This window comes from Gorilla gorilla, chromosome 15 (assembly GCF_029281585.2).
Source record: "Gorilla gorilla gorilla isolate KB3781 chromosome 15, NHGRI_mGorGor1-v2.1_pri, whole genome shotgun sequence".
In the NCBI taxonomy this organism is placed as follows: Eukaryota; Metazoa; Chordata; class Mammalia; order Primates; family Hominidae; genus Gorilla; species Gorilla gorilla.
The window spans coordinates 81,038,880-81,062,923 of NC_073239.2; the positions used below are offsets into that span (position 1 = coordinate 81,038,880).

The window sequence follows — 24,044 nt, forward strand, 5'->3', positions numbered from 1 at the left end:
TTCTATAGAAGCTAGGAATTATGTTATAAAATAATATATAGGTTACCTTTATACCATGATATTGCTTTTTCCTACCTTCTTCCAAAAGTTTTAAAATTAAAAAAATTAAATGATTTTAGCTAACAGAATAGTTTGAAATAGGCTTTTGAGTTCTTTGGAGAATTTGTTGTGCTTAGTTGGTATAATCTTGAACCATGTGAGGAAGGAGGAGAACATAGAACATTTAAACGTCATTCTCATCCCTGCGTCTTAATCCAAGGCAGTTTAAAAGTTACAAGAAGGGCAGAATATTGTTTGAATATTTTCACTACCTCGGGCAAATACGTTGGGTGTTCAACCAGCAGCAGTTTGTTGTTACACAGCTTATACAAATGCTGGTTTTGTGTGTGTGTGTGTGTGTGTGTGTGTATGGTGTGTGTGTATATGTGTGTGTGTGTGTGTATATATATATATATATATATATATGTAATTTTATTTATTTTTTGAGGCAGGTTGTCACTCTGTCATCCAGGCTGGAGTGCAGTGGTGTGATCGTGGCTCACTGCAGCCTTGACCTCCTGGGCTCAAGTAATCTTCCCACCTCAGCCTCCCAAGTACCTGGAACCACAGCACATGCCACCACGCCCTGCTAATTTTTGTATTTTTTGTAGAAATGGGGTTTTTCCATGTTGCCCAGGCTGGTCTCAAATTCCTGGGCTCAAGCCATCCTCCCACCTTGTTACCCCAAAGTGCTGGGATTACAGAAGTGAGCCACTGTGCCTGACCTATATTTTTAATATAAACAAATTTATAGAAGACATTTGATGGATAAAAATCTCTGCTCCTTCATTGGGTATACTTTTGTGTAGCTGTAATAAGAAATAAAAAAGAATGCTTTAGACTTCCTCATTATTCTTTTTTTTTTTTTTTTTTTTTTTTATTTGAGACAGAGTCTTGCTCTGTCACCCAGGCTGGAGTACAGTGGCACAATCTCGGCTCACTGCAACCTCCACCTCCCGGGTTCAAGCGATTCTCCTGCCTCAGCCTCCTGAGTAGCTGGGACTACAGGCGCCTGCCACCATGCCTGGGTATTTTCTGTATTTTTTAGTAGAGACAGGGTTTCACCATGTTTTTCAGGCTGGTCTCGAACTCCTGACCTCAGGCAATCCACCTTTCTCGGCCTCCCAAAGTGCTGGGATTACAGGCATGAGCCACCACATCTGGCCTAAAATCCTCACTGTTCTTGCTGAGCTATAATGAAGAGAGTCCTAGAAAATGCCAGGAGCATCAGATTTGGGGCATGGTATAAAACATGATATAATCCTTATTAACGTCATGATATTCTGAATGTTAGGACTGATCAACATAGGAGAACATACAATAAAATAAGAAAATTTGCTGGTGATGCATATCATTATCAGAATATGTTTCTAATCTGCCTTCTCTCTCACTTTGCTCCTGTTAGTTATAACAGAGATTCGGATCAGTTAACCAAGTGGTTGGAATCTTCCCAGCATACTCTGAATTACTGGAAAGAACAGTCCCTCAATGTGTCTCAGGACTTGGATACAATCAGAAGCAACATCGACAATTTTTTTGTAAGTTGTAATAGCATATGTTCAGTTAATTACTGGTCAGAAATAAATATCAAGGAAAAAGCATCAGGGTTGATGTGATAGTCTTCGTATTTATTTGTGGATAAGGGGTAAGACTTGGGCGAATGGCAGCTGTGTTCTTCAAACCTAGAACTGTTTATACTGTTCATTCACTTATAATAAAATATATTTTTAATTGACCCCATAAAATATATCTGAATTTAAAACTTGCGCCAGGTGCAGTGGTTCACGCCTGTAATCCCAGCACTTTGGGAGGCTGAGGCAGTGGGTCAGCTGAGATTGGGATTTCGATACCAGCCTGACAAACATGGAGAAACCCTGTCTCTACTATAAATGCAGAATTAGCCGAGCATGGTGGTGCATGCCTGTAATCCCAGCTCCTCAGGAGGCTGAGGCAGGAGAATCACTTGAACCCCGGTGGGTGGAGGTTGCAATGAGCTGAGACGGCGCCATTGCACTCCAGCCTGGGCATCAAGAGTGAAACTCAGTCTCAAAAAACTTGAACTGACATAGGTCATGTTTTACAAATACAAAAAATACAAGACCCAAAAACAACTTTATAAGGTTATTAACTTATAAATGTTAACATTAATAAATGCATAGTTTTAAATTATTGTAAACAAAATTGATATTTCTACTAAAAAGCTTTTGTTCCATTGTTTTGAGATGTTTTTTGGAAAAAAATTCAAAAATATCCCCCAAATTTTGGGGGAAATAAAAATGTATTACTCTTGTAATATAATTACAAAATGATTATTGGTCAATGCATTTATGAAACGTAGTCTTTTCTGTTAGACTTTTCCTGCTTTTTTTTCATTTTTCATACTTCGTAGCTATGATTACTCACTTTGCTATTAAAATGTAAATTTTTTCAACATACTTGAAAGAATTTCTACATAGGAAAGATTTAAACATTTTAATTACAAACTTGTTGCAATTAATTCATTTAATATGCACTTTGTGTTGGGTTCCATAGTTTATTGTAAAACTTACCCCATTTAAATAATGACTTATTTTTAAAAATGTTAACCCACTGGGTGATAAGCTTCTTGAGGGGTATGCATTCCATCTCTTTTGTTCCCCATCGTGTATGTAATGCCAAACAGCAGGAAAAAGGGGTGTGTGTGTGTGTGTATACACATTCATATATTTACTATGTTTATTTGTTGACTCTAGCCAGTTATTCTGACTCTTACTTTCTGCTATATTTAAATTTTAAGTTTCTAAATTTTGAAACTCTCCTTTAGGAGTTTTCGAAAGAAGTTGATGAAAAATCCTCCTTGAAGACTGCCGTTATCAGTATCGGGAACCAGCTTCTTCACCTGAAAGAAACTGATACAGCTACACTGAGAGCTTCTTTAGCACAGTTTGAACAAAAATGGACAATGCTTATAACTCAACTTCCAGATATTCAAGAAAAACTTCACCAGGTAAGTCTTTAGAGCCTCAGCATTTGAATTAGCATTCACTTGTTAGCTCACAACTCTTTTAAAATTATTTCTCTGACTCAATAATTTTCATTGACACTACCTATTTTTCTCTGGCACCACTGAATATAAGTCTTAATTACTGGACCCTCCTCCAATGGGATTTTTCTTAAGAGAGAAATCAGGCTTAATTACTTTATTTCTCAGTTTATCTTTGCCACTGTGTTAGTTTATGTGAAGGTCATTGTCATTGTTTTGGGGTCGCTTATTCTAAGTTTGAATGCTGGGTTTGTTTTTTTGAGTAACCTGCATAATTATATAGCAAGACCTTTTATCAAACCAGATATCATCTTTAGTGATGCTCTGATTCATTTTGTTAACTGCAGGCAATTAAATGGAAATCATTTTGTTCTTACAGCTTCAAATGGAGAAATTGCCGTCTCGTAAAGCAATCACAGAAATGATTAGCTGGATGAACAATGTGGAGCATCAAACTTCAGATGAAGACTCCGTGCATTCACCAAGTTCTGCATCTCAAGTTAAACAACATCTTCAGAAGCACAAGGTAATTATGCAAAAGGAGCAGAAGTCTTTTCATTGAAACAAGAAGGCTAATCAGTTAGAGGGGTAATGCTGGACAAAGGGACACATAGGATATAATTTCAAAAAACTAATTCTAGGGGTAGGAAACTGGGGTGGTGGGTGATTCTGGAGAGATGTTAGTAGACTTGCTTTTATTCCACTTAAATTCCTTTTGCCAGCCCCCATCACCACAGGACAATCCAAGCAAGCTTTTAACAGACTGTGGTCTCACCTTTTTATCCCCACCCCACCACCCCCAATAACCACAGACTCTGCCTGACAGAGTGATTTTGATTCCTTAACTGTTCTTGGTGCTCTCCCTTATCATCCTGTGTACATGCTGCACCCTCTACCCAGAATGCCAGGGCCCACGTTTAACTGTATACATCCTCTTCGTCATCTTCCATAGTCAGCTCGAGTTGTCCTTATTTGGAAATCCACCCCTGACTCTCCCAGCCAGACTAGGTGACCATCCTGGATTAGGTGTCTCCATGATGCTATTAGTAGCTCCTATCATGCATTATTATAATTATTGGTTTATTTGCCTGTCTCCCCACCTTGACTGAGCTTCTCAAGACCAGGGGCCATCCTTCACCTTGCTAAAATATAGCACGCCTATCCCAATACCTGCCTTCCTCTAACAGGTGTTAATGAAATGTTCTTTGAGTAAGAGAATGAGTAAGAAAATATTGAGATCCTTCTACAAATAGATATAAATGTGGCCTTCTCTGTGATATTTAATTTCAAGTAGATTTAATTAACATTTCATGAGCCACACGCAAACATGTATTGTGTGCTCAGCACTATGCTGGCCACTGGGAATACAAAGATGAGTGGCAAGTGTGGTCATTGCTTTAAGACCATGCAGGCTGATGGAACTAGCTTCTGGTAGGCAGAAGATGAGTGGCTTAATCACCAAGCAAGATATTAGCAGAGAATTTTGTTTTTATGTACCATCACATCCTAACTTCAGTGTGTAGTAAAATCTTCGAAAAGTCTACACGTGTATATTCTCACAGGCTCTAGCAACCTAGCACATACCACATGACTGTCACCCCCGGGTGTCTCCAAAAGAGGTGCTAGAACTTGCAGAGATAAAATCAGTAAGTGACAGGTTTGGCAGAAATGTTGCTGGCCCTGGGTGGGTTTAGGATTGCTGTACAACTTAAAGCCACCCAAACTTTCTAAAGCCACCTGAGAGGCCTTAACTATCCCCGAAGGAACAGGAAAGCTGCTTAAATGACAGAGTTCCTTAAGGTGTCCTGGGTTTTCTGAGAGAGACTTTACTTCCTATTTCCCATCTGGTTGTTTCCGTGAGCCCTCAGGATGGCCCAGAATTCCAGCACAGCTCACAGGCAGCTTCCCCCAGGAAGCTTTGTCATATCCTGGGTCGTGGTTTGGGTTCAGATGATAACAACTGCCATACATAGTGCCCCTTTGATTTTTCAGCCTATTTGAAAGCAATGCATCTCTGTGTAATTCCCCAAAAGAATCCCTACTCCAATATAAAGCCAACTCCTGGTGTAGGTTGGGGAGGGTAGAACAGAACTCCTGACAGGTGCCCCTTGATTAATGGATGGGAGCTTGGCGCCCCCTCGAGTACATAAAGGGAAATCCATTTGATCTGACCAACATTCATGACTGCTTTGGTGTTTAACTTTGCTTATTTTAGGAGTTTAGAATGGAAATGGACTATAAACAGTGGATAGTTGACTTTGTTAACCAGTCATTACTTCAGCTAAGCACCTGTGATGTAGAAAGCAAGCGCTATGAAAGAACGGAGTTTGCAGAGCACCTGGGGGAGATGAACCGCCAGTGGCACCGTGTACATGGAATGCTGAATAGAAAGGTGTGTTCCTGCGTCACAGCTGGATGTGTGATTTGACCTTTGTGAAACACACTCTCTGAAAAATCAAAAAAGACGTTCAATTAGTTGACTGATTACTAAGCCTAATAATCATCTCAACTATAGCCCTTTTATAAATCCTATGTTTTAGCATTCTCCATTGGTACCTATAAGAGAATATGAAAATAGTTCTTATATTTGAGATTTCTTAGTGGGAAATTGAGCTAGGCAAGTGAAGACAAGGAATTTTATTTAGGAACATGTCAAGTATTATGTCAGGCTCCTAAATGATCAGAGATTTTACATTTTCTATGAAAGCAGATGTTCAAAAGGGGCAAAGCTATTTCAGCTTTGAAAAGATTATAAAAAGAAAGAAAAATGCACTTGGCTTTTTGGTAGATTTTTCACTCCATGACTCTTGAAAAGACTCGGAAAACTTATTCCTGAAAAAATACATATAATCATGATGATGATTGGTGTGTTTACTGTGTGGAGAATGCATACAAATGGATTTACACAATTAAGATACAAGTACATGAATGGACAAAGGACATGAACAGACAATTCACAAAAGAGGAAATCATAGTTAGCAAATAAACATGGAAAGATATCATTAGCAGATACCCAAAATAAACACTGTGTAACATAAGGCACTTAATTAAATTAGAAAAAAATTAATCAGATAAGGACAAAAACCCAAAGCTGTCACGTTCATACATTGCTGATAATGGCTTAAGTACTCTCTTGGAAAGCATTTGTAAAATGTAAAGAACCGTAATAATAATCTTATCACTTAACCAAGCAAGTCACCTCTTAAACATTTAAGTAGATAGTCCTTCAAAAAAGTAAATGATGTGCACAGAGTGTTCAATTCAGCATCGTTTATAGCTGTGAAAATGTACCATGCCTTAATTCTCACTCTAGGGGAATAGTTCATCGAATTATACTGTATTAATTTGATGAAACATTGGGGCAGCTTTTTTTTTTTTTTTTTTTTTTGAGACAGAGTCTCGCCCTGTTGCCCAGGCTGGAGTGCAGTGGCACGATCTCAGCCCACAGCAACTTCCACCTCCCAGATTCATGCAATTCTCCTGCCTCAGCCTCCCAAATAGCTGATATTACACGTGCCTGCCGCCACGCCTAGCTAATTTTTGTATTTTTAGTAGAGTCAGGGTTTCACCATGTAGGTCAGGAAGGTCTCGAACTCCTGACCTCCAGTGATACACCCACCTCTGCCTCCCAAAATGCTGGGATTACAGGCATGAGCCACCATGCCTGGCCGGGCAGCCTTTTAAAATTATGTCATGACATGCCGGGCGCGGTGGCTTATGCCTGTAATCCCAGCACTTTGGGAGGCCGAGGCGGGCAGATCACAAGGTCAGGTGTTTCTTGACCTACTAAAAATACAGAAATTAGCTGGGCATGGCGGCACGTGCCTGTAATCCCTGCTACTAGGGAGGCTGAGGCAGGAGGATTGCTTGAACCCAGGAGGTGGAGGTTGCAGTGAGCCGAGATTGCACCATTGCACTCCAGTCTGGGTGAGAGAGCGAGACTCCGTCTCAAAAAAAAAAAAAAAAAAAATATGTCATGACACTGTAGTTATAATGTATGTAAAAAAGAATATAAAAATGTGTGTATATTATGATTATGACCTAATAAAAAATTTATTATGAATGAGAATCACAGACATTAAAGACAATGATTTTATTGAATTGATAAATTATTTTTTATTGATATTGGTAGAAATTTTTAAGCAACTCTAATGCAGAAAGTCTGAGGAAAGACATTTTTCTTATACTTTACATATATTAATAGATGACACAATGAAAAAATATCGAATGTTGGGAACATTTTATTTTGGATACATCTGAAACTCCACAACAGCTGCCTTTCTCAGCAGATTAGCTTTCACCTTAAATATGATATTTTTTTTCTAAGAGGAGCTTTAACTCTGTTTTCTGATTTTTGAATCTTTATTCAAAAGTTATGAGAGCATCTTATTACATGAAATATTAGAAATTTGAAAAGAAGCAAAATTGTTTTTTAAAAAATAACGTCATGGCATTTACCTTTTAAAACATACATTTTAACATTTTTTGTAATCTTTGCATTCACTTAGATACAACATTTAGAACAACTTCTAGAAAGTATCACTGAGAGTGAAAATAAAATACAGATTTTGAACAACTGGATGGAAGCACAAGAAGAGAGACTGAAAACTTTACAAAAACCTGAAAGTGTGATCTCAGTGCAGAAGCTGCTCCTGGACTGTCAGGTGAGGAGGGGAACAGCATCCCGCCCAACCCGCGAGCTGGGGTGATTCGGTCACCTCTCTTGCCCCGAGGATAAGTTGCTGTAGTTTATGGAGACTCTCTTCCAGCTCCCCTCTATTTACTTATTTTCTTATGTCAATTAGATAATGACCCATGGGTTTTACAAAATTGCAAAGTGCCGTTTTTTATGATAAACAGAAGAATGTATTTTCACCATTACAGTATTGCTGCTCTTAAGAGGTTTGAGTAGTACTCTTGGGGAAAAATGTTCAAAGGGAATTTGGATTTAAATGCTTTCCAATTTTCCATTTGTTTAATCATTTTGCCTAATGTTCACAAAATTACTGTAAAGGTTTCATTATTTTTAGCATTTCATTCTGTGTTTTTTCAGAGGAAAATGATTTTCTTTTACCTATTGTGTATTATGTTTTAAAAAGTTCACTTGTCCCTTGGAACCTCTGCTGAATCACATTTGGGCTTGAGGGTGTTGTCCGTGGTTCAGCTATGCTTTGCCGCATCACTCAGTCTTTGCACATTGATCCTGCTTTAGCACTGCCCTTGTGGCTGCTGCCCATTCAGAGGACCTCTGCCATCGCCATCATGGCAGGCGGCACACGCTGTGCTGTTTCTGCACTTCCTGCGTGACGGCCTTACAATAGTCACTGTCAGGACCGGAAAGTCTGGCCGGACCCCATTTCTACTGAGGAGGTCACGGGATAGCACTGGACATAAATGTGAGCAGCAGCACCACCGTAAGCGGCCCTTTTCACATGCTCGTATCCTGTTCCCACCTCCCAATGAGCCATCTCCACTTTAGCCTTCTGACAGCCACCTTGGAGTCATGTGCTTCCTTACTGGAAGCCTACATTCCGCAGCCTGGTGCTGGCCTGTCCCCTAGTAGGTGGTTCTTTCCAGAGCCCAGGAGGTGTTTTCATGCGTGTCGCTACATACAGTTTCTCATTAGGTGCTCTTGACTTACTCCTTACTGTCTGGCCAGTCTGTCTCGGTCAGGCCAGCTTCCTTCAGACCACCCTCAGTGCAGGCCTGTCTCATGCAGCTGCTTCCAGCCCACTTGCCAGCCTCCTCCCTCATTTCCTTCTGATTCATTCTCCACATTGCTGCAGAGGGATATTTCTGAAATACAAAGGGTCACAACACTCTCCATTGAAAAATCCTCCAGTGGCTCCAGATGGACCACAGAATGAAGTTCACATGTTTTAGAATGACATTCTGGTCCCTCACCTACAAAGAGTTGCAAATAGACCTAAGTCAAGTGAGTCTTACACAGTTGTTTCTCTTTTTGATAGATAATGGTAGCCACGGAACAAGGTTGAAATGGATTAAGTTTAGCTATTCTTCCCACAACCTCACTACCAAGCTGTAAATAAAATAAATTCCAGACACAATGCCACCATCTATAGAAACATAGATTAGCAAGCAAGCAGTAAAAATAGTTTATATAACTAAGTTCAGCAAAGCCTCTCTGTCCTCTTTAGCACACCAACCACCGCTTTGCATGAAAGGCAGACATAGTAATATTCCAGAAGCAAGAGTCCATGATTTCTGTGGCCAGCATTAGGCAACCAGAATCCTTGGAGTTTAAACTGGATACAAAAACCACATAAGGACTTACCTTAGGGATTATTGCACTAGGTGAAGGCAACAGGCTATGCCCAGTTCTTATAGCCATTCAAGTAGGGGTGGAAATTATATCTACAGTAGTTTAGCCAATCCATGGATCTTGAGTACATGAAATTTACTAGTGAGAACCCATTTCTAATACTCATTATGTTATTCAATAAGCCATTAAGGCCGGGCGCAGTGGCTCATGTCTATAATCCCAGCACTTTGGGAGGCCAAGGTGGGAGAATTGCTTGAGTCCAGGAGCTCGAGACCAGCCCGAGCAAGATGGTGAGACCCTGTCTCTACAAAAAATTATTTAAAAATTAGCCGGGCATGGTGGTGCATGCCTGTAGTCCCAGCTACTCAAGAGGCTAAGGGAAGAATATCCTTTGAGCCCAGGAATTCAAGGTGACAGTAAACTATGATCATGCCACTGCAGTTCAGCCTGGGTGACAAAGCAAGACTCCATCTCTAATAACAATAATAATCCATTAATTTTACCAATAGAAAACCATTTCTCACATTTGCTCTGCTCATTAGAAAAATGACTAGTGTTGACTGAGACAAGGGGCTTTAAAAGAAATTTACAGACATGCCTGGCCGGCATCATCCCTCGTCAGTCCCCATTTGCCTCTGTGCCGTTACATTTGCAGCTGATTGCGGAATTATTTCTACTTCCCTCCCCTCGCTCCCACCATCCACACACAGGTTCTCCTCTATGTTTGTCAGAACTCAATCAAAGCACCCTGACTGTGCCTTCCTACCTACTCCCACATTTCCATTAGCTCATTTCTTCCTATTTTAATTTTTTATGCTGCTGCTTGGATGCCTCTTTGTAAAAGGCCATAAACAAGGCCGAGATGGAAGCAAATAAATAAAACAGGCTTCCCTAGCACCCCATGTAGCATCATGTGTCAGAGACTGTACTGGGCTCATCTGTCCACGGGTCTGTCCTCTACCAGATTGTGGGATTCTCAAGGCAGGCTGGCACATCAGCATGCCTGTTATACCTGTCACTGCCTGTGAAATTCATAGGTGCTTAATAGTTGTCTGAGTATATCTATTAGTAGACCTAAAAGGCTGCTTTTCTATAAATGTTAATTTCTCTTTTTTTTTTTTTTTTTTCACTATTCTTTGCATACAAGAACTAAAATGAGGCCAGGTGCAGTTGCTCACACCTGTAATCCCAGAAATTTGGGAGGCTAAGGCAGAAGGATCACTTGAGGCCAGGAGTTCAAAACCAGCCAGGGCAACATAAGACCCAGTCTCTACCAAAAAAAAAAAAAATTATCTGGGCATAGTGTTGCACACCTGTAATCCTAGCTACTCGGGAGCTGAGGCAGGAGGATCACTTGAGCCCAGGAGTTCAAGGTTCAAGCAGTAAGCCATGATCATGCCACTGCACTCCATCCCGGGTAAGACCCCATCTCTAAAAAAACAAAACAGAAAGAACAGAAAAAAAGAAAAGAAAATGATGAAAATGATTGATGTATACTTTAATGACTTATCCCAGGGCAGAATGCTTCAGTTCAGGTAAGCTTGCTAAAGTGGCTTTACTCTAGAAAACTTAAGGACTGGAGTTGATGAAGCAAGAAGACATTAGGATTGAAATATTCTGAAGGGCTTCTAAAAGCCATTGATGACTGGAAAAAGACCACGTTTGGCATATTATAATTATCAAGGAAAATTGTGTAGTTGACTAGAGTGGGGAGGTTTGAGATGAGATTGTTAATCCCTCAAGTTTGATGCCTCTATACTATAAGCAAGCACAGCTTCTTAAAGAAGTATGTTCATGATAAAGTCAGAGGAATTTAGATATTTTAAAAATATTTAACACTGGTTCTCACAGAATAGAAAAATAGGACTTACAAATTCTAGTGAATCTCCATAATTAGCAAAAGATTATTTTTAATTCCACCCTGATTCATGTGTAGCAAACTGGAGTTTAAAGTAAGACAAATTAATTTGCCGGTGAAGTGGGAGTTGGGAAACTTGAAGGGTACTGTTAGGCCTCAGTGAAGCTAGGTCAGATGACAGGACTACTGGGCTAAATCCGTATTACGCTGCAGAGCAAAAGAAACGAGCAACCCCACCGTGTGTGGGTGTTCATGTGCTGCTATTGGCATGGCTTTTTTTTTTTTCTTTCTTTTTTTTTTTTTTTGATACAGGGTCTCACTCTGTCACCCAGGCTGGAGTGCAATGGTGCAATCATAACTCACTTCAGCCTTGAGCTCCTAGGCTTAAGAGATCCTCCCACTCTGGGCGTGGTGACTCAAAATTAGCTGGGCATGGTGGCACATGCCTGTAGCCTCAGCTACTTGGGAGACTGAGGCAGGAAAATGACTTGAATCCCGGAGGTGGACTTTTCAGTGAGCCGAGCTCATGCCCACTGCAGCATGGGTGACAGAGCAAGATTCTCTCTCAAAAAAAAAAAAAAAAAAAAAGGATCCTCCCGCCTCAGCCTCTCAAGTAGCTGGAACTATAGGCGCGTGCCACCACACCCAGCTAACTTTTGTATTTTTTTTTGTAAAGACAGAGTTTTGTCATGTTTCCCAGGCTGGTGTCAAACTCCTGGGCTCAAGTGATCCGCCTGCCTTGGCCTCCCAAAGTGCTGGGATTACAGGCGTGAGCCACTGTGCCTGGCATGGCTGTTGTTTATGCTGCCATTTTTGAAGGGTGTGTGTGTGTGTGTGTGTGTGTGTGTGTGTGTGTGTGTGTTGTTACTTCCTTTTGTCTGCTTTGTAGTCATTTCTTACCAGTTTTCTTTACATTATAGGGGAATTATGACAGCTTATTAGTAAATAAGTGTTTTTAGAAATCTCTAGTTAGTCAAGCCTTTAGGAGAGACTGTTTTATAAATTCAAAGAAGGAAAGTGATTTAATATTAAAGTGTTTTCATTTATAACTTTGCAGATGAAAAAAGTTAAACCTATGATAAAAGAAACATGCTAATAAATAAGGCTGTCAGGGTGTGAGGGAGCGAGTTAGGGTGGCAGAGATGGACAGAGGTAGCAGCTGACTAAATCTCATTGGCAAAGGCTATTTCAGAGAAGCCGTTTTGTTTCCTGGGTGCCTTTGTAACCAGTCCAGAAGAATAATATTTCATAAATTCACCCACATGTTAGTATGGGTGGATTGTTATGACAGTGAGAGGTTTTCTGTTAATACGCTATATATTCATGTGGCTCTAAATTCTAAAAGCATAGAGGGTCATACAGTGGAAGATTCCTCCAGCTCCATTCTCTCAGCATCCGTTCTTACTCCCAAACCTAGCTATCAGTTTCTTATGGAACAGATTTTTTTCCCTTTTTCTACTTTCCAGTCCAGAAGACCCCTGACATTCATTGGTTTAGAGTTTGTGATTTCCACATTCCAAGAGTGACCTGAGGGCTCCTCACATGTGGTAATCTGGCAGTTTTGCGGGACTGGATTTCAGTGCTCCTCTGTGAGGCTAGCACAAGGGAGCTTGTCCCTCACCAGGGTACAAGCCACCTGCTCAGCTACCCCATGCCCACGAGGCACTCATGTTTCTCTTTCCTTATGGACCATGCAGTGATTCTTACAAAGGATTTAAAAAAAAAAAAAAAAAAGCTGGGATCCTTAGGCAAAGCAATTTTCAAAAAAAAAAAAAAGCTGAGATCCTTAAGCAAAGCAATTTTCAAGAGAGAAATAGAACATGAGCTAAGGGTCGTTAACTTGAGGCCATGCATTCAGAACACATGCATCTGGATGGAAATGTAATGCTAAAGAAAGTATGCAGAAGCGCGTCCCAAATTTATGAATTGGGAGACTTGAGGGGAATTCAAAATGAATCCCTCTGAATGCCAAAGATCTCTTGTGTTTTCCAATTTTTTTGTAATGAGCATGTAATGCTTTAATAATTTTTAAAGTTTAAACTTTTTCCAAGTTGGATTTCAACTGCAATCCTGAGAAGGACAAATAAGCAGCTCCGACCGTCCTTCCTCTGAGTAGAGTGGCACCATTGCTGCTGGCCTCATTCATCTCTGTTTTCAGACTGCTGGCTCCATGGTGTCCTTTGTAGTAGAGGGATCTTATAGGTTTTTAAAAATGTGTCTATAAAGAGTAGACCAAGTCAGGGTGCCTCTTATGAGAGAATTAATAAACTAAGAGGTAGAAAATGATTAAAGTTATTACTGAACTACCAACAGTTATATCGTCTGTCATTTATATGATGCTATATGGTTTAAAGGCACCTTCTTGTTTGTGATTTTATTTGAGTTCTTAGCTTGGCACACATGCTGTGGGTATCATCACTTTTTCCAAATGAGAAAATGGAGACTCAAAGGTTCGATGACTTATGCCTGGTCAAACAGCCAGTGCAGGGCAGACGTGGAATGGGGACCAGATCTCAGACCAGCATCCTTTCTGCTCTGCCATGATGGTTCAGACGTGTTGCCTAGATTCTCCTAAAATACAGAGTTGTGTCATATGTAATTGAACTAAGAGTATTATGATTTAAATGTCTTTAATGTAATGCTATTTAATTATATAATCTAATGACATTTTTACTTGAAAAGAGTGAACTCCTGTCTCTGACAACGTTATTAATTGTTTTGTAATATTGTGCATTGAAAACCTTTTCCTCTTACTCTTCCAGGATATAGAAAATCAACTTGCAATTAAATCCAAAGCACTAGATGAGTTGAAACAAAGTTATCTGACTTTGGAGAGTGGGGCAGTGCCATTGTTAGAAGATACAGCATCCCGAATTGATGAGTTATTTCAAAAGAGAAGCAGTGTTCTCACTCAGGTGCTAGAATTCATTTGAAATGTGCTATTTCTCTTCACATATTCTTTATCTTATTTGTCGTTGTAGTTGTTTTCGTCCTTTACTCATGGAGACTCTCTATACCAAACACTGAAAAGTTGCTGAGAAAAACTGAAGTAAATTAGAAGCATTTCAAGTCCCATTTTATGCACTGAATAATTAGAGGCAAAGCCACCAATTGCAACGTCATTGACAGGCTGCAAATCCACTTGGTTATCTTTGTTTTGTCTAATGTACTCACTCAGACATAAATATCTCCATACCCCAAACCCAACAGAGTATCTGGCATTGTTTCCTGGCAAGATATACAGAAACAGTGATGAAGCAGTGTCTCCATGTACAGGGAGATGCCTCAGGGAGGAAGTGATCCTGTATCATGTAGCCTCTATGAGCTAGGAGCATAGTCAGCTCCAGGAGGACTCTAAAGTTTGGAAGAAACACTACATGGTGTTGAAGAGAGAGTATAAAGGAAGAAAGGGTGCAAGACATCTAATAATCTTACAAAAGGCATGTCAATGTCAGCATTTTACCCATTCCAGGAGGAGAGCACCAAAAGAGAGCGAGCTCAGGCATCTCTAGACATTGCAACCTTGACATTTTCCCACAACAGAGGAAGAGAACTAAAAATACTAAACAATTATACCAATCAATTGGTATAATCTATCAATGGTATAATCTATACCATCAGTTATAGATGTGTCCATGTTTCCTAGAGAACCTTCATTGTGGGTTGTCACCTACTAAAATCTACTTTCAACCATTTGTACCAAGAGGGAATAGGGAATAACCTGCATGAAATCCATAGGCAACACTCAGCCTCATTCCTCAGTCCTCATTCCCCCAGGAATGTAGCAGAAAAATAGAGATGAGCTTATTCAGTCATTTGTTAAGCATACATTGTGTGAGGTACTGTGCTCACTGCCAGGGTTACAAAGATAAACAAGAAAATAAATGAATCCTACCCTCAAAGAGCTCATAGGCTAGTGGAAGAAACACATGTAAACAGATAACTACAATATAATAAAAATATAAAGAGAAAATTAAATGAGATAATGCATGTGAAAACATGCAGATAGTACTGTCATAAGGATAGACATATATATACTTGGAATGGAATTGAGAGTCCAGAAATAAGCCCTCACATTTGTAGTCAATTGATTTTCAACAAGGATCCTCAGACAATTTAATGAGGGAAAACACTTTCTTGAAAAATGGTACTGGGACAACCGGGTATCCACATGTAAAATAATGAAGTTAGACCTCTGCATTCATACAATATACAAAAATTAAAATAGATCAAAGACATAAATGCAGGCCAGACATGGTGGCTCATGCCTGTAATCCCAACACTTTGGGAGACTGAGGTGGGAGATCATTTGAGGAAAGGAGTTCAAGACCAGCCTGGGCAACATAACAAGACCCCCATTTGTATTTAAAAAAAAAAAAAAAAAGACACAAGTATTAGAGCTGAAAGTATAAAACTTAGAAGAAAACACAGGTGTAAATCTTCATGACTTCATGGATTAGGCAGGGGTTTCCTAGAATGACACCAAAATCGTAAGCCATCAAAGAAAAAAATTAGATACATTGGACTTCATCAAAACTAAACACCTTGATGTTTTAAAGCACAGCATCAAAAAAGTAAAGGCAAACCAGAAATTGTTAAAAAAAGTATTTATAAATCATATATTTGATAAGGGACTTACACCTAGAATATATGAAGATTTATCACAACTTGATAATAAAAGGAAAAATGACCAAATGAAAAAAATGGATACAAGCCAGGCTCAGTGGCTCACGCCTGTAATCCCAGCACTTTGGGAGGCCAAGGTGGGCGGATTGCTTGAATTCAGCAGTTTAAGACCAGCCTGGCCAACGTGGCAAAACCCTATCTCTACCAAAAATAGAAAAAATTAGCTGGGTGTGGTGGTGCGTGCCTGTAGTCCAGCTACTTAGGAGGCTGAGGCACGAGGATCTCCTGAGCCTGGGAGGTGGAAGGAACAGTAAGGCAAGACTATGCCACTGCACTCCAGCCTGGGCAACACAGTGAGACCCTGTCTCAAAAAAAAAAAAAAAAAAAAGACATGATCTGAATAAACATTTCTGTAAAGAAGATAATACAAATGGCCGAAAAGTGCATTGAAAAGATATTCCATGTCATTAACCATCAAGGAAATGAAAATCAACACCACAAAGAAATACCACTTCCCACCCACTAGGATAGCTGTAACAAAAAGACAGACAGTAACAAGTGTTAATGTGGATGTGGAGACGTAACCCTCACAAACTGCTGGCCGGGTTCCATGGAGTTGGAAAAGAGTCTGGCAGTTCCTCAAATGGTTAAACATAAAGTTACCACGCAACTTAGCAGTTCTACTCCTCCATAGATAGCCCAAGATAAATGAAAACATGTCCACACCAAAAACTTATACGTGAATATTCATAGCATGATTCATGATAGCCAGAAAGTGTAAACAACCCAACTGTCCATCTACTAATGAATGTATAAAGAAAACGTGGTCTATCCATACAAAAGGAATGAAGTAGTACTGATAGATAGATAGATAGATAGATAGATAGATAGATAGATAGATAGATATACTACAACACTGATGATCTTGGAAACATTATGGTGAGTGAAAGACGCCAGTCACAAAAGGTCACATATTGTTTGATTCTGTTTACGTGGAATAACCAGAATGGACAATTCTATAAAGACAGAAGGCAGATTAGTGGCTGGGGAGAACGAGGAGTGACTGCTAATAGGTATGCAGTTTCTTTTCAGAGTCATGAAAATGTTCTAAAATTGATTGTGGAGATTACACGTTTTAAATAGATGAATCGTATGGTACATGAATTATATCTCAATAAAGTAATAAAAAAAAACGCAGAAGGCGTGAAGCACAGATCATCCATCTATAAGCTGTCAAGAGTCAATGTAGGCCTGGCCCCGTGGCTCAAACCTGTAATGTCAGCACTTTGGGTGGCTGAGGTAGGAAGATCGCTTGAGGCCAGGAGTTCAAGAACAGCCTGTGCAACAGAGTGAGATCCCATCTCCACAAAAAGTAAATAAAGTTAGCCGGGTGTGGTGGCATGCACCTGTAATCCTAGCTATTTGGGAGGCCGAGATGGGAGGATTACTTGAGCCCAGGGGTAAACAGGAGTCAATACAGCCTAGTGTTTAAGAGCAAGGGCTTTGCAGTTTCTGCCTAAGTAAGGATCCTGGCAGCACCATTTTTGATCTGTATCTTCGGTCAGGTTACTTAACCTCTCTAAGCCTCGATTTTCTGGTCTATAAAATGGGGATGATAACACTTAGTCATTTATATCTATCTTAATACTGATGCCTATACAGTGCTCAATAAATGCTGCCCTGCTGATGACCCCAATTTGAACATTTTGAAAATACTCTTCCCGCTTGTTTTTAGTATAGTGAATTTTACTTGATGATTTTCTCATCCTTTCCCTCAAACCTCATGTACTATGTCTTTTCCATGAAGCTTTATTATAAGGCCAGAAGGCCTTTAAGGTGCTAGAAGTTCCACCACCTTTATCTGTGGAAGCTGCAAAGGCATTGTGCAACATGAGCCATGGCAGTTCTTGTGTTGACATGTATATGTGAGCTCTGGGATGATGCGGTACTTTGTGCCAGAATTATCCCTGCCACCCAGATAGATCTGAGATCGTTTCTAGCAAAAATGTGCATCGATGAGGAATTCCTTCCTTGCCTTTCTTCTTTATTTTCTTTTTTCTTTCCTTTTTTTTTTTTTTTTTTTGGAGACAGAGTTTTGCTCTTGTTGCTCAGGCTGGAGGGGCAGTGGCATGATGTCAGCTCACTGCAACTTCCACCTTCCAGGTTCAAAAGATTCTCCTGCCTCAGCCTCCCGAGTAGCTGGGATCACAGGCGTGTGCCACCACTCCCAGCTAATTTTTGTATTATTAGTAGAGACAGTGTTTCACCATGTTGGCCAGGCTGGTCTTGAACTCCTGACCTTAGGTGATCCACCCACCTTGGCCTCCCAAAGTGCTGGGATTACAGGCGTGAGCCACCACACCTGGCCGCCTTCTTTATTTTCTTAACTAAATAACTTGGTTTCTTTTTCTGAGCCATCCTGCCGTTGTAAAGACATTCGGCCCACATAGTTGCCAACATGAGACTCACATTTTAGTGTCCCACTTTGGTTTTTTTATCCAGCCCTGTTTGGGGCAGAGATTGAGGAGCCTCCCTGTCACTGTGGATGTGCCAGTATTCCTTGTAGTTATTAAACAGAAAACAGGGTCTGAGTGCAGAGCTGTGTGATTGTACCCAAAACTCACATCACACTACCCATAAAGATGGCCTGCGGAGCCACTATAGTGATCACATTCCATTTCAACCCAGATCCTTTTTAAAAATTGAGATATAATTCACATGCCATAAAATTCACCTTCTAAGGTATAGTTCAGTGATGTTTAGTATATTCACAGAGATACGCAGCCATCACCACTATCTCATTACAGAACATTTTCATTACCTCAAAAAGAAACCTCCATACCCATTGGCAGTCACTCCCCACTTTTCCCCTTCTCCAGTCCCTGGCAGCCACTAGTCTGCCTTCTTATGGATTTACCTATTCTGGACGTTTTATATAAATAGAATCATATGCTATATAGCCTTTTGGGTCTGGCTTCCTTCACTAAGCATAATGTTTTCAAGATCATCGGTGTTGTAGTATTTACAGTACTTCATTTATTTTTATGGCTGACTAATATTCCATTGTATGGATATACCATATTTAGTTTATCTCTCCATCAGTTGATGAACATGTGGGTTGTTTCCGTTTTTAGGCTCTCATGAATCATGCTGCTATGAACATTTGTGTCAGGTTTTTATGTGAACATATGCTTTTAATTCTCTTGTGTGTATAAGAGTACAATTGTTAGGTCATATGGCAACTGTATTTAATTTTTTGAGGAACTATCTAGCTGTTTTCCACAGTGACTGTACCATTTTACATTCCCACCAGCAATGTATGAGGATTCCAGTTTTTCCACATCGTCACCAACACATTATTATCTGACTTTTTGATTATGGCCATCAAAGTGGATGTGAAATAATATCTCATTGTGGTTTTGATTTAGGTTTCCCTAATGACTGTATATGTTCAGTGTCTTTTCATGTGTTTATTGACCATTATATATGTTCTTTGGGGAAATGTTTAGTCACTTCCTTTGCCCAGTTTTTAGTTATTTATCTGTCTTTATTGTTGAGTTGTAAGTTTTCTTTACATACTCTTGATTGTATCTGAGATCATTTTGGATATGCAACAGAATGCTTGGACTTTTTTCATCATTATCAGAACATACCAGTGGACAAAATACACTCACCATTGCTTGCCTCCTGCTTTGCACTTGCCCATCATTTTGGTAGAGCATGTTCCTCTCCAATTGGTGCTTGCTCTATAGTAATAATCAGACTTAAGTGCCAGGTAACATCTTACATTTATAATGTTGTGCTGTTGTCAGAGCATTTTCACAGACACTATTTTATTTGTGTTTTCAATTATTATCTCTGTTTTGTGGATGAGGAAACTGACTCTAGGGTTCAATAAGTTGCCCAAGGTCAGAAAGCTAATAGAATATAACTGAACCTTGCACTCACAAATTCTAATACTCACCCAGTGTTCTTTCCCTCGGCTGTCTCTTCCTAGTCTGAACTCCTTCAGTGCTGATCCTTCTGATCTTTGGGCTCTTTTTCATTCACTCATTATAAAACAGCCTTCTCTGATATGTTCTTATGCATTGACCTACCCTTTCCACCTTCAGTTAATCACTGGTGATCCTTCAATACTCTCAAATTGAAATGCCTAAATTGGACACAATGGTAGATTTGTTGGAGAGCATGTATCTCAGTGATTTTCTAAATCAGTACGTTTCCACTTTTTGTCTAGGTCAATCAGCTCAAAACCTCCATGCAGTCAGTTTTACAGGAGTGGAAGATTTATGATCAACTCTATGATGAAGTGAATATGATGACAATCCGATTCTGGTACTGCATGGAACACAGCAAGCCTGTGGTGTTATCATTGGAGACCTTGAGATGCCAGGTGGAGAACCTTCAGGTAAATTAACCAGAGCTTGGCATGGTGCATTATTGGCAGGAAATTACAAATGGGAGGAAGCACAGTAACGGGCATAACTGTGTTTGTGCCCTCCCACAGAGAAGCACAAAGCATGTTAAATAGCAGTTTCAAAAGAATAACTGGAAATTCCAAAATAAGTCACATGAGCCAAATCAATAAAACATTGTAAAATGTTTGAATTTTGAGTTGAAAATGTTGAATCTTCCTTTATTTTCCATGTCCATATTATTTCACAATTTAAGGTTTTGGTTTTTGAGTGGCCTTTTTTTTCCAGTATGCCTAAGTGCTAAGTACTTTATATTACTTAGTACTTAAAAGTTCAGCCTCAAATAAAGAATGCCTTCTCCATTGTTTCCTTCACATTCCTAATAGTTTATCAGAGCTGTAAGATTTGAGTGTTATTGCTACATAGTAGCAAGTGTTGAGAAGCTGCCGCCTTCTTTGGAAGTAGCCAGGCCATTCTGAAACTTAAATTTCTTGTTTGTATCTCTTAGTCTCTGCAAGATGAAGCTGAGAGCAGTGAAGGGAGTTGGGAGAAACTCCAGGAGGTTATTGGCAAACTCAAAGGTCTCTGCCCTTCTGTTGCTGAAATAATCGAAGAGAAATGCCAAAATACTCATAAAAGGTATGCTTTCAGATATAATTTGAATGATAGATATCTTTATCTTAATGACTTGTGAAGAATGAGGGGGCATAGGCATTGTAAAGTCTTCCTCCTCTGAGATGACTGGTTTCCTACTGTTCTGGTCTCTTCTGCTTTGATGAATCTAGTCTACGTAAGATTCTATGTCATGAGGGCTGTGACATCCCTTGTACAAGTGTTTGGTATAATTAGTCTAGAAATGGCCTAATAACAACCCCAGTGTACTCACTCACAGAGGGTATAGACCAAATGTCGAGTTCGATCTCGGAAACACCAAAGTCAGAGGCAGAAACAGACAAAGGGGTGGGCCAGATGGGCATCCTGCAGGGGGTGTTCAAACATCACTGGAAACATTATAAGGTGGAAGAAAGGGGATGTTAGAGTATCTATTGGGGAGGGCATTTGTGGGTTTGGAAGGAATTCTTTGATGAACTACTTATGGTGGGATATGAAAGCTCCCTTTAAGGAGTGTGGCCCTAGTTAATTGCAGGGCTTTTATTTTGATGAGTGGGATATAAAAGTTGGCCTCCAACCAATTGATTAGAGATAGGGATGAAGAGTTATGCTATCTTAAGTGTCCTTCTTGATTATTCCTCTGTGCAGTTTCAGCCTCTCTTGTAAATCAACTTCGAACAAGTAATGAACAAGGGACCCCAAATTATATACCCTGCAGTGGTGCCCTTAGCTCTTGATCCAGTCCTTATTGGAAGAGGGGGAGGAGACAGACTAAGAGGAACCTGCAAATGCATCTGACTCCACATACAATATCAGGGCTACCGTCAAAACGTATGGCAGGGCAGTCTGTTGGTAAAGGAACTCAGTTGTTACGCTGCACGTACACATTCACTTGTTGGCACAAGGATATGTTGGAAGGCATGTTGAAAAACATGCATAACAGAAAGACTGAAGAGAAGAACACTAAAATGCTAATAGTAGTTACCTCTAGATAAATGAGATGTCAAGCATTTTTTAACTTCCTCATGGATTGGTAAGTAGGTAGGATAGATAGATAAAAAGAAAGAAATATCTGGAGGGATTTTGTTTGCTTTTTGACAGTGAATATATGTTGTATTTGTAATTAGGGAAAATCTTATTTTAAAAGACTGTTCTGATAAGATTTTTGAAATGCATAAAAGTAAAGCAGTGTGCTATTTTCCACCTTTGATTCTTTAATCAGCAGGGTCGAGGATATTGTTGAGGATATTGTGGACCAAACATTCTCATGTATTTCATGTTAGAATGTAAATATAATGCTTTCAGAAAGGAGATTGACCATTTATTCCCAAAGCCTTACAAATATTTACATCTTTATATTCTTTGACTCTGTAATTCTCCCAGAAATCTAGTCTAAGACTAATATCTTGAAATACAGAAAAAAAGCCTTTTGAATAAAACTGTATCTGAGCATTATCATAATAGCAAAAATTACAAATATCTTAACTATCCATACTAAACAGGAATTAAACTAAGGAATTTAGCAATTAAACTAAGGAAACAAACAAAAAAAAAACCCACAGACCATTTGTACAGCCATTTAAAATGAGGTTTACTTATTTTCTTTTATTACTAACGTGGGGAAAATATTTTTTAAAAGTTAAATGGGCCAGGCATAGTGGCTCATGCCTGTAATCCCAGCACTTTGGGAGGCTGAGGTGGGTAGATCACTTGAGTCCAGGAGTTCAAGACCAGCCTGGGTAGCATGGTGAAACCCATCTCTACAAAAAACAAAAATTAGCCAGGCGTGGTGGCATGCATCTGTGGTCCTAGCTACTTGTGGGGGCTGAGATGGGAGGATCGCTTAAGCCCAGGAGGTCAAGGCTACAGTGAGCTGAGATTGCACCACTGCACTCCAGCCTGGGCAACAGAGCAAGACCCTGTTTCAGAAAAAAAAAAAAGTAGGGAAGAAAGGCAAGATACTGGAGTCTGTATATGGAATAATAAAACAATTTCCTTTATTTCCACTTCTATGTAAGGAACATTTGTGTAAACAGATAATAAATTTTATTTGATATAAATACAAAGTTAAAACCTGTTTAAAGATAGCATATCTCTATAAACTGGGAGGCTCTTCATGTGGAGTCATTTTATCAGGCATACAGTTCAGTGTTTTCTCCGTCTTTGCCAAAGAGACATTCATAGGCGGGGCACCATGGCTCACACCTATAATCCCAACACTTTGGGAGGCTGGGGCAGGAGGATTGCTTGAGGTGGGAGGATTACTTGAGCTGCAGAGTTTGAGACCATCCTGGGCAACATATCAAGGCCCTGTCTCTACAAAAAAAAAAAAAAAAAAGTTTGAGCTCCCTTCATCACTCCCCTCCCTTAAAAAAAGAGAGAGAGTGAAACATTCATAACATCATAGGTATTTGTTGCCAGTCATACATTTTGTAGTTTTTGTGCAATATTATAAAGTCAAGTAAATAGCCTAATTTGGATTTCTTTTTATATAATGGTTTCTATAATGGTGATGCCACTAATTTTAAAAACCATTTAACAGTGTCTTCTTAATGATCCATCTGCTAGTAACTTACCAGTAGAGTGTGTGCATTGTACTTTCGCTACAAGAGAAAGGAGAGAATGAGGGTTATGTTATTTGCGTTGCACTGACAGGTGGACTCAGGTGAACCAAGCCATTGCAGACCAGTTGCAGAAGGCCCAGAGTCTGCTCCAGCTCTGGAAGGCCTATAGCAATGCTCATGGTGAAGCTGCCGCAAGGCTGAAGCAGCAGGAAGCAAAGTTTCAACAGCTCGCAAACATCAGCATGTCTGGAAACAACCTGGCAGAGATCCTGCCCCCAGCCCTGCAGGACATAAAGGTGGGTACAAAGCCCATTTGGAAAACGAAGGCCAAGTCAGCCCAACAGACGGGGTAAGGGACAGCCATGACCTGGGGACCAGACAGACCACAGGGACAGAGTAGTCAGGACAGGTGCTGTGAACTTGCCATGTAGGACATAGGCAAGGCTGAGAGGACCAGGTGGTGGCTCAGAGGTGACGTCTAGGCAGCGAATAGCTGGATCAGGGGGACTCAATATCACCTCATTCCAAGTCTGTGCTTTCTCTCTAGTGTTACATCTCTAAGGCAAAAGCTTCATATGAAATCTGAAGTAAAAGCAAGTGTCTCAACTGAGTGTGACCCTGTAAG

General features: G+C 39.9%; 1 protein-coding gene across 11 annotated transcripts in view; it reads left to right on the forward strand.

The window, feature by feature from the left end:
• Positions 1-24,044, forward strand: part of SYNE2 (spectrin repeat containing nuclear envelope protein 2) — a 374,696-nt gene that overhangs the window by 284,553 nt on the left and 66,099 nt on the right. For all 11 annotated transcript variants that reach the window (XM_055362017.2, XM_063697890.1, XM_055362019.2 and 8 more), the window contains 9 exons: positions 1,445-1,577; positions 2,843-3,025; positions 3,441-3,587; positions 5,277-5,453; positions 7,570-7,725; positions 13,965-14,117; positions 20,066-20,236; positions 20,752-20,882; positions 23,511-23,715. In XM_055362017.2, the coding sequence (XP_055217992.2) occupies positions 1,445-1,577; positions 2,843-3,025; positions 3,441-3,587; positions 5,277-5,453; positions 7,570-7,725; positions 13,965-14,117; positions 20,066-20,236; positions 20,752-20,882; positions 23,511-23,715 (1,456 nt within the window). The remainder of the gene's footprint in view (positions 1-1,444; positions 1,578-2,842; positions 3,026-3,440; positions 3,588-5,276; positions 5,454-7,569; positions 7,726-13,964; positions 14,118-20,065; positions 20,237-20,751; positions 20,883-23,510; positions 23,716-24,044) is intronic.